Source organism: Hyposmocoma kahamanoa, unplaced genomic scaffold (genome assembly GCF_003589595.1).
Source record: "Hyposmocoma kahamanoa isolate Upper Pololo Valley unplaced genomic scaffold, ASM358959v1 92, whole genome shotgun sequence".
NCBI lineage: Eukaryota > Metazoa > Arthropoda > Insecta > Lepidoptera > Cosmopterigidae > Hyposmocoma > Hyposmocoma kahamanoa.
The window spans coordinates 20,282,613-20,297,967 of record NW_020654748.1 but is presented as its reverse complement, the minus strand read 5'-3'; the positions used below and the strand labels follow the sequence as shown (position 1 = coordinate 20,297,967).

Below are 15,355 nucleotides of genomic sequence, written 5' to 3'. Positions count from 1 at the left end.
CCAGTGTGAGTTGAGCCTTACGATCTTGTGTGTTCTACGGCCAGCAAGACATAGATATACTTTTATTGGCACAATATAACAACACAAAACCACACAAAAACAGTTTACATACAAATAATTATCTGTGTTGCAGTATCATGCAAACACGGGACCCAAGCAGCGCACCCATATCTAAATATATAGTATAAGATATCTAATAGAATTTAATTCGATTGAATATTTCAAGAGTTCCAATTCCCTCAAGATATCTCGAAAAAGGTTTCTAGATAATTTAAAGTAAAAGTGGGCACAACTTTATTAGTGGAATACAAGAGTACTTTGAGAAACTATCTGTAGGTAGTGCTAAGAGTGATTCTTATCTTTTTTCTTAAGTAACCCTTCTAGAATGTTACAAGACCATTTGTAGAATGTACACAGTTTTCATTTAGTCTTGTAGACTGTTTCTAGACAATAGTCTATGATAGTTTTCTTAGTAATGTTATTTTAAAACCAAAATACTAAAGCGTTACAAACATAAGACGTAATTCTCTTAACTGTAATAGATTTCAAGTTTAATGGCTTACAAAACATAAACTATCAAAATTGCAATATGGCGAAATTAGATATAATATTTCTGACTTTTTTTAATCGGTTAGAAAGCGCAAATTGACGTGCGACTTTAAATACATTATGAAAAGTGATGTAAAACCTGCCATAAAAGTAATGCGCTCGCTAAATTTTGAATACCACATACCTAATTTATGTCGGAAGAAATAAAATGTTCATTACAAAATTGAGGTTATTTCTTCACGCCAACCAAATTTCACACAATGATTTCACTGTATTCTATTGATAGACGGCACAATACACATACACAACATTGAAGTACAGTAGCTTACGCGCTCATTTCAATTGTTTTTATCATTTTCCACAAACGAAGCCATGACCGGCTTACGCGCGAATTACGACTATTGTATCCAGCGTTGCCAATTTGTGGAAAATTCCCCAAATTGTGGGGAATTTTAACTAGATAGGGGATTTTGTGCGGATTAGCGCTATGTGAGGAAAATGTGGGGATTGTAACATTTTATCACTTTGTTTAATTTATCAATTGCTGGTGCATCGCTAGTTTGATCGTTACTGTCAGAAACACTGTGACGGACTATATCGACGTGTTTTTCAACATCGCACATCCCTCGTATTATTAACAAGCAGCTTAAATAGAATTATTATTAGGGCACTTGGTTCTGAATTGTAAAATTACCAGTCGGTGCGTGTTGAGTTCGCGATTCTTTCTCCCGTTTAGGTCGGTCCCCGGTATGAAGCAAAACGAAATCAGCTATTGATAAACAAAGTCGAGCAGTTGGTACTTCCACACCATAACTTACCACTCGTCAACTTTAAATATTAAATATAGGTCGAAACTCATTGATTATTTCTAACATTAACATAGTGTTACCAAATGCACAATAAATAATCAATTTACTTAATTTTGTAAGGCAAAGAAAAATGTTTTTTTTTTTCAAAGACTGATTACAGATTAATGCTGAATCTATTGAAATAAATAAACGATTTAAGGTCATCTAATTTTATAATTAGTTTTACATTTTACATTCTGTTTACATTCACAGCAAACGTAATAGATTATTACATTTTGAGTTTCTTAATTCTTTATTATATTTTTAACCGATATATTTCTAATAAAGAATGAAAACTCGAGATGTGGGGAATTCGTGGGGAATATGAACTTTGCTCTCCCCGAATTTGGGGATTTTAACCATGATTTTTGGGGATTTTGAACAATTAACATTGGCAACGCTGATTGTATCGAGTGATGTGACTTGATATCCAAGGTTCACCACCTCCACCAGATCTTTTAATATTCTTTACTTTATCCATTTTGCATGAACTCTTACAACGTCCAATAGAGTAAAAACCCTAATTGTAGTATTTTTTTAAATAAACTCTACTGAAGACGCGCTATAACGTGTTCGTCATAAGTACAAACACTACAGAATGTCTATAAATAAAATATATCTAGAATAAACTTAAGAACACTAGTTTTTAGAGTATTCATTAGACTTTACTGGATGTGTATAGAACAATTTTACTAAATATAATCAGTTGTTTTACAGATGAACTTAAAATAAGGACTAGAAGAGTAAATCTTAAGAGAGCTATACTTAATTAAGTTGTTTGGTATTAAGAAAGTTTTATAATTTTGACTTGAGTGAAGTAAGTCTATAAGAACAATTTCTTTTTTCTAAAAGCATTTATAGAGAACTAGTATCTAAATGTGTACCATATTAAGACTGTTTATAGATGTAACAATTTTAAGGCGTATAAAGTGTGCTCCTTAGGGACTTAACTCAGCATATGCTGCAGTAACATACCACAGCGCTGGTGTTCAGCAAGCCCGTAGAGCTCGATACAATTACATTCTGCTCTCTTGTCATGAGTAACGAATTAGCATTTCGGCAATTTTTGAAATATTGGCACCAAAATTTGTTTCTTGCTAATAAAAAATGTCAATTACGGTGGTTTTGCTTAACAATAAGCTATACAAAAACCGATTAGAGGTGGTTGTAGATCTCGTTTTTTGCTATTCACAAATATGTTAATAACTCAAATTCGCTAAAAATTTCAACTACTTTAGATACGACAAGGAGGGCAGTATTGTTGTGTGTGTTTATTAATAGTAATCCTTTTTAGTGTCGCAAAGCCTATGGGAGCCGGTAATTGCTTTCTATCAATTTGACCACTTACTCATGGCTTTTAAAGACGAAGTTATCAAGATTTTCATTACTTGGTAAGGCACCGCAGGAGATGTTTAATGAAATGTGGTGACGATGTGGAGGTGTAGTTGCTCTAGCACTGCGGGAGTCAAAGTAATTAATAAACTCTTGGCTGCGTACACGTGTGTGAATTATGGCTTTAATAGAATACGAAGGCGTTTTCAATTCTTGACTATTATTTCGTATAATTTACCAATATACATGTTATATTACAGTAAGGTAAAATTTACATTGCCGCCAGACGGTATGGGAGCAAACTTTTGTTACGAAATTGTACATAGCGCAATGGAACTTAGGTCAATAAATTGTGTAACGTGCAAACTAGGTAGGTACAATGCGCTAGCTGTGGCAATTCACAAGATTTAGCGAGAGTTCTCCGAAAGACACGCGATATGTCTTTTGACTCGTACCTATTTAGTTTGCACGTTACACAATTGGCATAAACTTTATGTTCATGTAAATTCAGCCTAACGCTGAAGAATGTTAGAATTGTGGATTCGCTTGACATATCCATTATATTATGTATTCCTTGTGGTTCCCCTGCTGCTATTAACAATTATCCCTTTGTATACTGTACACTATTTTTATAATATTTATTTGCTATATACTACAGCTATTTGCAATTCTCTCTATGATTATGTCAAATTCTAAATATTAGGAGAAAATTTATGCTAATTATTATAGATTGAATGGTTTGCGCATAATATTGTATATTTTCTGTTTCCCTTTTTACTACTGCCATATTGCTATCTCACTGATATGTTGTGCATTGATAGTTTATTCTGTTGTGGAAGCTCCGCCATACCGTTCCTATCTGCTAGCGGTTAAAAATATTCGTTATAAGCACAGATCACATAAATACTACCTAGTATTACTACACTTATAACCTTATAAGTATAGTAAAATGCAAAGTTTGACTTGGCAATATGCTTTGTTTGTAGTGGATCCGCTGATATAATATTTGTATTCTCGATACAGCGAAAGCCTTTTCGAACTTCTCAAAAGTAACTTTCTTATAATTAACTGAACTAAACGAGAAATTACTTTTTTTTGTGATACCAAGTATCGGGACGAACAAGTCGTGCGCCTGATAGTAAGCAACACGCCTGTTCATAACAGTTGCAGTGCCACTCAGAGCTTTAAATCACAATGTCATAAAGTTGACAAGTCCTATGTGCCTGTAATTTCACCAGCACTCTTACTTACGTTACTGCTTGGCGGCAGAAATAGGTAAGGAGGCAGTAGTTCTCTGGACGAATTCTTTCACAAGGTGCTCTGCTGCTAATATAAGGTTGTTGTTAATGGTGTGTTTGTTATACATTAGCAAATGGCCCTTTGCATACTACACCGTTTTCAAAAGCTTTGAGAATGGAAAAATGGAAAGTAAACTTGCATAATTGAAAAAGTTTTATTAATATCCAAATCCCAGTTTCCGAAGGATACTTCAGGGCGTACATTCCAACACTTCAAAGAGTCAAGTATAAATTCAACAAGTATTCCGAAGACGTTTTTAAAGAGCAAAACAATTCTTTATTGGAACAATTTGCCGGTAGCTGTTAAAACAAAAACAACGCGTTGTTCAAGTTTTGTTTGGAAACAAAGTTAGTGAAGGTGCTATTTAGAGATAACAAAGTTTGCAATGCCGACGCGCGCAAGTTTTGTTGAAGCTGAGGACGAATTACTAGGAAATATTTTTGCAGTGCAGGTGTGTTGCGTTTTAATTAACCGTGATTGTACACCATAAGTCATTATGATATGGAAGTTCACCTACTGTTAGTTGCTACAAATCAAATAGATAGCGTTAATTTTAATTTAAGTTGTCGTAAAGCCGTCGTCTTTTGTTTAAAAGTTCTTTAGCCAATCAGCAAAGACCCAGTCTGTCAAAGTCCTTTTTATTTACAGTCTGTCGCTCTGTTCCACGTCTGCCTGTCAAGACGGCTGACGAGAAGGTAATACCTCTCCTCTCCGCAAAAGCGAGATTGGGCTCGGCGGCCTGTCGCACCGTCGAACTAACGGTCGGCGTCACGGAAGATGGGAAAGCGCCCCCGTGACTGCGGCCACCGTCACCCTTAGGTTTTAGTCGGTACTAGTCCGATATAACCCTTCGCCTCTCATAAGCGGAAGGATTTCCTGACGTTAAAAGAAAGCTGAGATCTATTCATAGGGTAGTCCATAAGTAAGGACCACGTAATAAACATAAAAGTTACCGAGTTATAAAACGTGCAAAAACAAACGTGATACAGAAATTCATTTTCATATCGCGCAGTTTGTGCTCGTAGTGTCAGAGATGTAATTAAATGCGAGATTCGTTGGGGATCAAAGGTTCACCCGTTAAACCCATTACCTCGGAACCTGGCTACATCTGTTTTAGACGTCGTTACAGCCATATTACTGAAATTAACAAATGGTACCCCGGAGATATATAGTTCAAGAAACATTTGAGATAATTACAGTCCGTTATAACTAAATTCAAGCTTGACACTTTAGCCTGTGGATCGTTCTTGTCACAAGCGATTAAGAGTTGAATTTTTAACTGATTTCGCAAAAGGAGGAAGTTCTCAATTCGACTGTGTATATTTTTTTTGTATATAGATAGATAGATAGATAATACAGATTATTGCTCACACACACAACAAGAACAGTACATAGACAACTTAGAATTGATGTGGGCAAAGGCGGCCTTACCGCTGAGAGCCTATCTCAGGCACTTCAAAACTCTGCAAGACTAGGAACGCGTAATCAACAACCGTCTCCTGTCGTACCTTGAAAACAAGGACCTCCTCAGTGATCGCCAGTACGGATTCCGACGAGGGCGATCTAATCGAGGCTATAGAAAAGCATGGCGAAGCACTTGGAGTGTCTTTAGACATTTCTAAAGCCTTTGACAAGTCTGACACGCAAGCCTTTCGAGTAAGCTTCCATCTTATGGGTTTCCCTCTGACCTTTGTAATTGGATCTTCGAGTGGTTTTAGAAGGCTACACTTCCGAACATATGGCAATAGATGGCCGGAGTTCCTCAGGGTCCGTACTGTCTGCAACTCTCTTTCTGCTGCATATCAATTTTATGTTAATTCCAGGTACCTTTTCGTATGTTGATGATAGCACAGTTGTAGATAGGTACTTGACCAATGCAAGGGTCAGTGGAGAGGAAATCCAGTCTTGTCGAGAGTCCATGGTTAGCCGTTTGGATTTGACACTCCAGGCAGTCTCCGATTGGGGCGATGCCAATCTTGTCAAATTTAACGCTACCAAAACTTAGGCGTGTCTATTCTCTGCAAAACGGAGTCCTTTCGAGCTGACTTCGACTTTTCGTGATAAATCCATATCGATAGCCGACTGCCTCCAGCTACTTAGAATGGACTTTGAATTTCGGCAGATACATTGAATCCATGGCCAAAAATGCAGCAAGGAAGGTTGGCATCCTTTCCAGGGTGAGGCGTTACTTTACACCGGGACAGTTGCTTCAGCTGTACCAAGCACAAGTCCGGTCGTGCATGGAGTACTGCTGCCCTCTTTGGGATGACTCTGCTACATATCAACAGGCCACTTTGGATTCAATTGACAATCGTACCAAGAGGCTTATTGGTGACTCGGTATTAGTGAAGGCGAAGCTGCAAAGCCTTGAACACCGCCATAAAATTGCCTGCTTATCGATTTTTTACAGGATATATTGCGGAGAGTTTGCGATGGAATTACATGATTTAATTCCGCCTTCCCCTTTCCATAGAACTAGACGTAAGCTTGGGTTCCGTCCCTATGTTGCGGATATTCCAAAGATTCGCACGAAGCGTTACGCTTCCACATTTATATGGCGAACGGCTATGGAGTGGAATTCCCTGCCTGCAGACTTGTTCCCTAAACGCTATGACTTGGGCCTTTTCAAGGCGAGAGTGAATAGGCATTATTTAGGTGTGCATGCTCCATCGTCGACCTCATCGTTACTTTCCATCAGGTGAGATGGAGGTGAAATGTGAACTTATATTTTATAAAAAAAGAGCGATCTCGTCCAGATAACCTTTGAGGCAGAGGAGAACTGAACAGAGAGGGAGACGTAGTATGCCAGTGATAAAAATTTAAATGCATGATTAAAAACTTACAGTATCATATTATGAAATAATAAGTGACCATAATCTTATAAACTTACGAGTACATGTATATATAAAAAGCTGTGAAGCTGAAATGAAGTTGGGCTGGTCATGTCAGCCGTATGCCTGAAGACCTATGGACCAAGGTAACCTCAAAGCCATAAGGTGCCGAGGAAGCGATGGCGTGACGAACTGGACGCCTACGGCAAGACTTGGGTCCAGTTAGCTTAAGATCAGGATGCGTGGAGGGATCAGGAGGAGGCCTTTGCCCAGCAGTGGGATACATCAGGCTAATTGTAATTATATGTAGGTATGTTACTATAACTCCGGCATTTGGAAACCAATTTTGATGATTCTTCTTTTGTTGGAAAGAAGGTACCTCAGTAGTGGTATCATTCAAATTTGAAGAAAATATTCCTCCTTTAAGGGTGGCAAACTAACGGATGAATCCGGTTTCGCCGGTAACCGATTTCAATAAAACTTTGCAAATAGGTTTAATTCCACGAACTTTTGAGGTTGGTTTTTTAGTACTTTGTACTAAGATATTTTCAAAATTGTATATTTTATAATGGAAGTTTGCTTGTTTTACGATATCAAGTAACGGGACGACGAAGTCGTGCACTTTTATATATGAGTACACACACGCACGCATGCACATACATACACGAATCTATACACTAGTTGATTTATTTAAAACGAAATGAAAAACTTTCATGGACTTTTCATAGGGTGTGCTACGGCAAAAAAGCCATTACAACGAAAAACAAAACCGTAACAAACGTACAGATAAATTGGTAAGGTCTGCTGACGCGGTTTACAGCTCAGTTGTTAGAGCGGTCGCTCTAGATTGGCATAAAGTCTCAGGTTCCAGTCCTATCAGATTAAAAAAATTCTTCTTTGTATTTGATCTTTGAATATTATAATTATGACAAACTAGCGGAGTCATTTCATGAAAAACAGACAAATGAATATTATGGTCGTTTTTTTTATACCTAACAGGCAGATGACTCCGTAAAATAGAAAATGGTGTGAAAATGTGTAAAACCAGGAACATAGTACAGTGTTGATACAATTCGTAACCAATGATACAAGCCTGAAACTGATGATGGCAATGATGGAAAAAAGTAGACATTATTAATACAATAATACACGCTGTTGCCCGCTGTGATCTTTGCTTTCACTGCCTTGGGTTAACTGGAGATCTCTTTTAGATACAAGTCCCTCTTTAAAGATAAAAGATAAAGATCGATTTATTTATGGAAGTAGGTACAATAAGTTCATCAGATCAGTTCAATACATTAACAGTGCTACTACAACCAGTTTCGTCGAAACAAACAAATATAATTAGTGGTGGTCGCATAATGTACAAAATATTATAATTAAAAACTGTCAAAAACTAGTAAACATGTAAAGAAAAATATAATAAAAATTAGTAAGAATTAACAATGTCAAAAATAAAGCGAAAAATCATGTTAATGTCAAACTTACATAATTTACATTTCTAAGCCTCCATAAAATATGCGCATGTCAAAAATGAATGAAAGTCAATAATAACATAAATTAGTCAAATACATCTGTAATCTTATGTAATCTTACGAGATATAAAAACAATTATAATTGGGCCCTAAATCCATCTCGTATTCATATAACCATTTATATTATAAAAACATTTATCAATTAAATACTGCTTACATTTATTGTTAAACAAATCTACATGTAATTCACGGATAGATTTTGGGACTCTATTATATAATCTTGGCAGCATACAGAGCACACTTTTTGATATAAATGCAGTTTTATGTGGCATCATAGATACTGCATCATTATCTCTTCTATTCCTACGTCTTACTTCCATAAGTTTGTTGAACAGATTAGGGTTTGTTTTGACAAATAATACTGATTCTAGAATATACAATGATGGTACCGTTAGTATATTTTTTTTTTTAATAGGGCAAACAGCTGTCCATGCAAGAAATGCTAAATATAGCTCTTATACATTTCTTTTGTGCTTTAAATACTAAATCCCGATCTGTAGAATTACCCCAAAAAATAATCCCATAGCTTAAATGTGAAGCCACTATACCATAATAAGCCGTCAATAATGAGTTAATGTCAATTATATGAGCCAATTTGTATAAGGCATAAGAAGAAATGCTTAATTATTTACATAGGTTTTGAAAATGTGTTTTCCATATCAACTTATTATCTACAATTACATCCAAAAATCTAGTCTCGGTAACTTGGCCTATACTTATGTTGTCATAACTAACATTGACGTTATTATTATTCTGTCGCTGACTGTAATGCATTACTTTAGTTTTTTCAAAATTAATACTGAGGTTATTTTCTTTTAACCAAGTTATAATGGACTCTACTGCTTCGTTAATGTCTTGTTCATAAGTAATTTTATTTTTACACTTAATTGTTATTGTACTGTCATCGGCAAAGGGAGAAACGTGGTGATTCGGTACAACTTTTAGATTATTTATGTACAAAATGAATAGCAATGGGCCCAAGACGTCACCTTGCGGAACGCCATATATAATTGTTTTACTACAAGATCTAAGGACACATTCGGCGTTGGTACGGATATTTATGTTGCTGATTTCAGTGATTTGTTTTCGATTATTAAGATACGATGAAATTAGTTTAAGAATATTACCTCCTATACCATAGGTTTCTAATTTTCCTAAAAGTATTTTGTGCTCTACATGATCAAACGCTTGAGTCATATCGCAAAAAATAGAGCAGATTGGCGTACTTTCATCTACACTTGATATAACTTCCTGCATAAAATCATATATAGCCATGTTTATATTCTTTTTTTGGTCGAAAACCTTTTTGCGCATATGCTAATATATTATATTTTTCTAAAAATATTTGTAATTGTGAACTTATGTATTTTTGATATGACTGATAACAATGATATGGGCCTGTAGTTCTTCACTTCCCTATCATCTTTTTTGTAAAGTGGTTTGACTATGACTGTTTTTAAGTAATCTTTGCTCACCTACTTCAAATTAATACTTATTTCTGATGTATTTATTTAGTGCAATAAAGAATATATTAACAATAAACCATAAAGGGCATTGTACCGTTACGCGAATTTAATAAAGGCAACAGGCAATCCTCCACAGGCGTCCATATAACTCGATTCCAACCGGCTTGCCTAAAATTTTCCGCGTACTTATTACCAGCGGCAGCGCGCATACCCCACCACTTAGAAAACATTTACCTATTCAAAATATTCAATAATAAAATCGTCAGCAAATAAGGGGCCAAATTTGACAGCTAAAGAAGGCCATATGATATAAATTTTGAATGCGATCAACGAAACAATAAACAAACAATCGAAACAATAAACAAACATTATATAATATGACAAAACATATTCGAAGTACTGTTTTCGCACAAATTCCAAAATAAGACGCCATTTTTAGTTACTCCGAAACGTTCTGAAAACAGTTTTGTCCTCAAGCTATTTTTTTTATATAATAGTGTTGTAAGCAATTACTCGCCGAATTTCACCGATCACTTCGATTTCGATTATGTAGTTGTTTTATTGATGAACATACTTATTTACACTAAATTCTCGTAATAAACCATTTATGAATATTATAAAATCAAAAGAATTGGATTTACGAAAATATGAGGAATTGCTACAGAATTGCAAAGAATTCTGTAAATGCTTTTAATTGAATTGCACGATTTGGCCTTTTAGGCCCCTTGTACAACAGTGAACCGAAAAACAGTCTAAACAATCACAAACTCTTACAATTTTGAATCAATTTCTCGTGTAAATCGTATAATGTGATTACCGATGTAATTAGTCCACATTCCTATTCGCGTCACGATGACAAGTGTCAAATTTGGCCTCTTATTTGGTGACGACTATAAAAGCGTAATAACTTGTCCCGATGCATCTCAACCAATCAGCGCGAGGTAAGCCGGCGGATTGGCGAGTTCTACTTCATTAATGAAAGCTACCCCGCTCCCATTAAAATATACGCACACATTCGCAAATATCCGCTTTATAATATTGTGGAACAGTGTTCACTTAAATTTAAACCTTATTAGAACAAATTGTAGTTTAATTTATTTTAATGTCAGAATCGTTGCCAGATGTAAAACTTTTTTTAAATAATGTTACAAAATTATAACATATAAATAACAAATTAATACAATTACATCTATTTATTATATACAATCACAATTACACATTAGACGCTAATATTAAAATGTATAACTTTACTATGAAGAATGTATAATTAAGATTCCCTTAGTAATTCTTATTTAAATACTATAATACTTTTATTTATATTTGTTTTACTCATATTGTGTTAGATTAAGTTATATTTTTTAATAAATGTATCTTATAAAATATGGTTCATTGCTATTTTGTATATTTAATTGGGTGTTTCTTTATAATAGGACTACGTAAGGAATGTATATGGAAGGTCATGGCAATTCGTAAGTAGTTAAAATAGTAACATTTTGCAGTCATGAGGTTGTTTACAAACTTTTGTATCGCAACGGGCAGCTTGAAATGTAAAATTACATTAAAAGCTATGGTTATTTTATGTGAAGAATAAGTTAACCTATGAAATGAAGTGAACTAGTACCTTGTGTGCTAATAAGTGTTGTGTTGAAATGTCGCCAAGGCGCCTTTTTAACGGGATAAGAATTTTTTGTTAAAGTAAGTGTTTTTGTTTTATCAAATAGTTAAATCTTCGACTTTACCAAGGAAAGTTTTCAAACCTCGCCACTGAAATGCACAGATATTAGTAGAGGGCAATAACCTACTCGAAACGTAACTAAACCTGAAAGCTAATTACAGACCCTGACAACCAACTTAATTGCTAGATTAATCAAGCCCAATGATTCCACAATCCTGTATTCAAGAACGGAATAATTGCAGCAACGCTTCGGCTTTCGACGTGCCACAACGTCGAGTAACAAACAACGTGACATCACGTCGCTACGTCCTGTGACAAATGAACTTAGGCGTAGTGTTCTTCTCGGAATAATACACAATAGGCTCTGGTAGGATATTATACTATGCTTGTATTTATTTACATTATTATAGTGTAATTACACAATTTTTTTAAATATAATCAAGTGACGGGACGAACAACTCGTGCGCCTGATGGTAAGCTACACGCCTGTCCATAACAGTTGCAGTGTCACTCAGAGCTTTAAATCGCAAAGATCTGAGGGGCACTGCCGCAAGCTCTTGGGGTTTTTAATTTGGATCGATGCTGGTTGGAGCGTTGACTTCATCAGTCGAGACCTTTCAAGCTTAACATGAAGATTCAATATGCCTCTTACCATACGGTGATCGCTTCCAGTATTGATCGTGTTGATCACAGAGACATCATTGAATATTTGCTTCTTTGTCAACATGATGAAGTCTATCTCATTTTTTGTTGCACCGTCAGAACTCATCCAGGTCCACTTTCTGTGCTCCCACTTCCTGAAGAAGGAGTTCATCAAGTAGAGTTCTTCCCTCTCCACGAAGCTGGCCAGTAGGTAGCCCCGGTGGTTCCGAGATCCTACTCCAAATTGCCCCACTCGCAGCTCATCACCGTTCCGTTTGCCCAGTTTCGCTTAAGCTATGTATGACTTTAGAGATATCCTCATACATAGTTTCCACTTCATCATGTGACAAAGACGGAGCGTAAACCTGTAATACCTTCAGCGAATACCGTTTGGTTATTTTAAGTATTAAGGTATGCTACCCTAGTCGACACACTCTCGAAATTCGCCAAATTGTTCATAAAGGAATTATGGACTACGATTTTTGATCGCCCTCCCGGATTCATACAGTGGCATTTGTATGAGTTTTTCTACTCCCTGTACTTTAATCTGTCTATTATAATTTCATAAATCATGTCACAAAGGCGCTCTTTTTAGTTCTGAACCAAAATTATTTTGTCTATGGTTCTCGCTGTTATGGTTCTTAAAAGAGTCTCCTTAAACGCGTCTCAGTGTTTATGAATAACCTCACTTTATTTGTGAAATTATTACAATTTATTTTATTAAATAAAACCTCAAAATGTTACAAATAAATTGTCTTTAAATATTGGTTGTGTTTCATTCATTGACTTACAATTATAGGGACGTCGGGTCCTTGCTAAAAAGTTACATTACAATTTAAATTCAACGTTTTAGCTTTTTCATATTCCTTTACATGTCACTACGTTTAAATACGTTGACTTGGGACATTTTTTTCGTGGCTTTTGTATTAGACCCGTCGTCCATTTATTTTTAAGTCAATGGTTTCATTATTTTAATTCATTCGTAGAGAAAGTATTGTATGCAATCATTACATACAAATTATTTAGGCCACTCGGATTACTACAGTATTCGACTTCAAGAACCTTCACTACGTAACGATTGCACAAAATATGATTTGACACTTAAATTTTAAAGCCTTTTTAAACCCTCTGTCAGTATATGCGCAAGGTTCTAAGGGTTCACTCCAAAGATTTACTTACATCTTTCCCATTTAGCAACCAGGTCAGGTTGGCCGGTGGGTCGGCAGGTGGAGAGCTGCAGTGTGCTTTCAGAGAGTCTCCTGACGCATACCAGCCTTTCTCAGCCTTTATCGTTGGCTTCTCCGACGGGAGTTCTGTGAAGAAGAAACACACCACGTTAATTTAAACGCTTTCATTATATATAGGTACAAAAAGGAACACAACAATTTCATATTTGTAGTCCATCAAATATCATGTGTACAAGTTGAGGGTACAGTCAACAACACATCAAGCTATACAGAGTGTTTTTTTATAAAGGGACAGTATTGGGAAATCCGAAACCATAGATACACTGAAACAGTCTGAGGTAGGTTTTTGTGTAAATAATTTCGACACAGTCACTGTTTTAGTTTAGCGTGTTGTCCATAAAAATGAACAATACTGATCAAAAATTTTTTAGTGCCGACCAACTCAGTTTTATGTAAGGATCTATTTTATTGTATGGGACGAAAAAGATCGCGACAGCAGAAGTTGGTCAAATTTTATAAAAAACATGTTTTTCATGCAAAATGAATAAAATGACTATTTTTTAATGCTGATAAACTCAGCTTCTTATAAGAGTGATTTCATAGTATGTGACGAAAAAATCGGGTCAGCAGAAGTTAAATTCATTTAAATTATTTTTCATACAAAACTGACAGGTAATGAACACAAATTGAGGCCATATTCAAACAAGAACCGTCAGTGTGTTGCTTGATGTGCTGCCGTTTTATATTTTAATGCAATTATTGAACGATGTTAATTTACAGCCTTATTAAAGATAAACACCCGGGAAGTTATGTTTTTTTTCACAACACAAACTTTATAATAATGTAAAGGGAAACCCTGTGTCGCGGGTGCCATGGACACACACATAGACAACCACAAATTACACCCAAACTCACGAGAGAAATAAATGTAGGCCATACAAATATTTCTCCCGGCCCGGGAATCGAACCCGGGGCCTCTGCGTGGCAGTCCGGTATGGTAACCGTTCGGCCACAGAGGCAGTTATATAATAGTTATATATAAATGATATATAAAGCGCATTTTGACGAAAAAGGAAATAGCGAAAAAAACTATCTTATGTTTTGTTTACTGTTTGTCTGTTGTTCTTTCAAATGTTCACCAATCTTTATCACCCCAATTTACGGATCAAATTCTGGGAAATAAGCGTGTATTCCTTTCCTTCACTTACTTTGAACCTCAAAGATATATATGTGCACGTTTGGGGAGCTAGATTCTCATCTAGTTCCTGGCATAAATAATCTATAATTCACAGGATGCCTTGAAATTACTGAGGAACTCGGCCTCAGAGAGATGAAACTGTTCGCAAAATTCGCGTACCGTCGTTCTTTATCTCTTTCGTATCAGTTTTTTTTCGTAAAAACTTAATAAATAATTACGATAGGCACGAGACATTATCATGGCACAAAATTACTATAAATTTAAATCACGCATTAAAAAGATATAGTATTTAAATTAAAAGCATCGCTTGTCTTCTGCCCCAAGGGTAATAGAGATATTTCTATGACGCGTTTTGTCAAAAGTATACAAAATTTAAATGGTTAGAGAAAAATTGTCTTCATTTGACATTTGTACTCGCGACTTAAACCTCATAGCGCTTATGCTCGCGGCTGTAGAGATAATTCATAGTGACGTCATTTTCAAGAGAAAAAATTGACAGTTCGAAGAAGAGATAACTTTTGTCTTCGGGGTCATGCTAAGCCTGCAGGACGCTACAGCTGCTTTTTCATCCTTACCATTTAAAAAAAAAGATAATATTTATATTATCTTTATTTCATAGACAAGCAAAATTACACTTGAAATCGTCACATTGATTCAATTGAATTTGAAAGACAGATTTCCCTGAGAAGAATGACTAATAAACTCTAGAGGTTGTTCGTGTGGATAGATCTTTTTCCTTATTGCAATATCGCAACCATCTTAACTTTGACTCATTACAAATAATTAAAATTTT

The 15,355-nt window shown here is 35.6% G+C and overlaps 1 protein-coding gene across 1 annotated transcript in view; it reads right to left on the bottom strand.

Annotated features, from left to right (window-relative positions):
* The window catches only part of LOC113236936, a 398,691-nt gene that overhangs the window by 141,143 nt on the left and 242,193 nt on the right, over window positions 1-15,355 (bottom strand). The window contains exon 4 of the mRNA XM_026473163.1: window positions 13,357-13,490. Within this exon, the coding sequence (XP_026328948.1) occupies window positions 13,357-13,490 (134 nt within the window). The remainder of the gene's footprint in view (window positions 1-13,356; window positions 13,491-15,355) is intronic.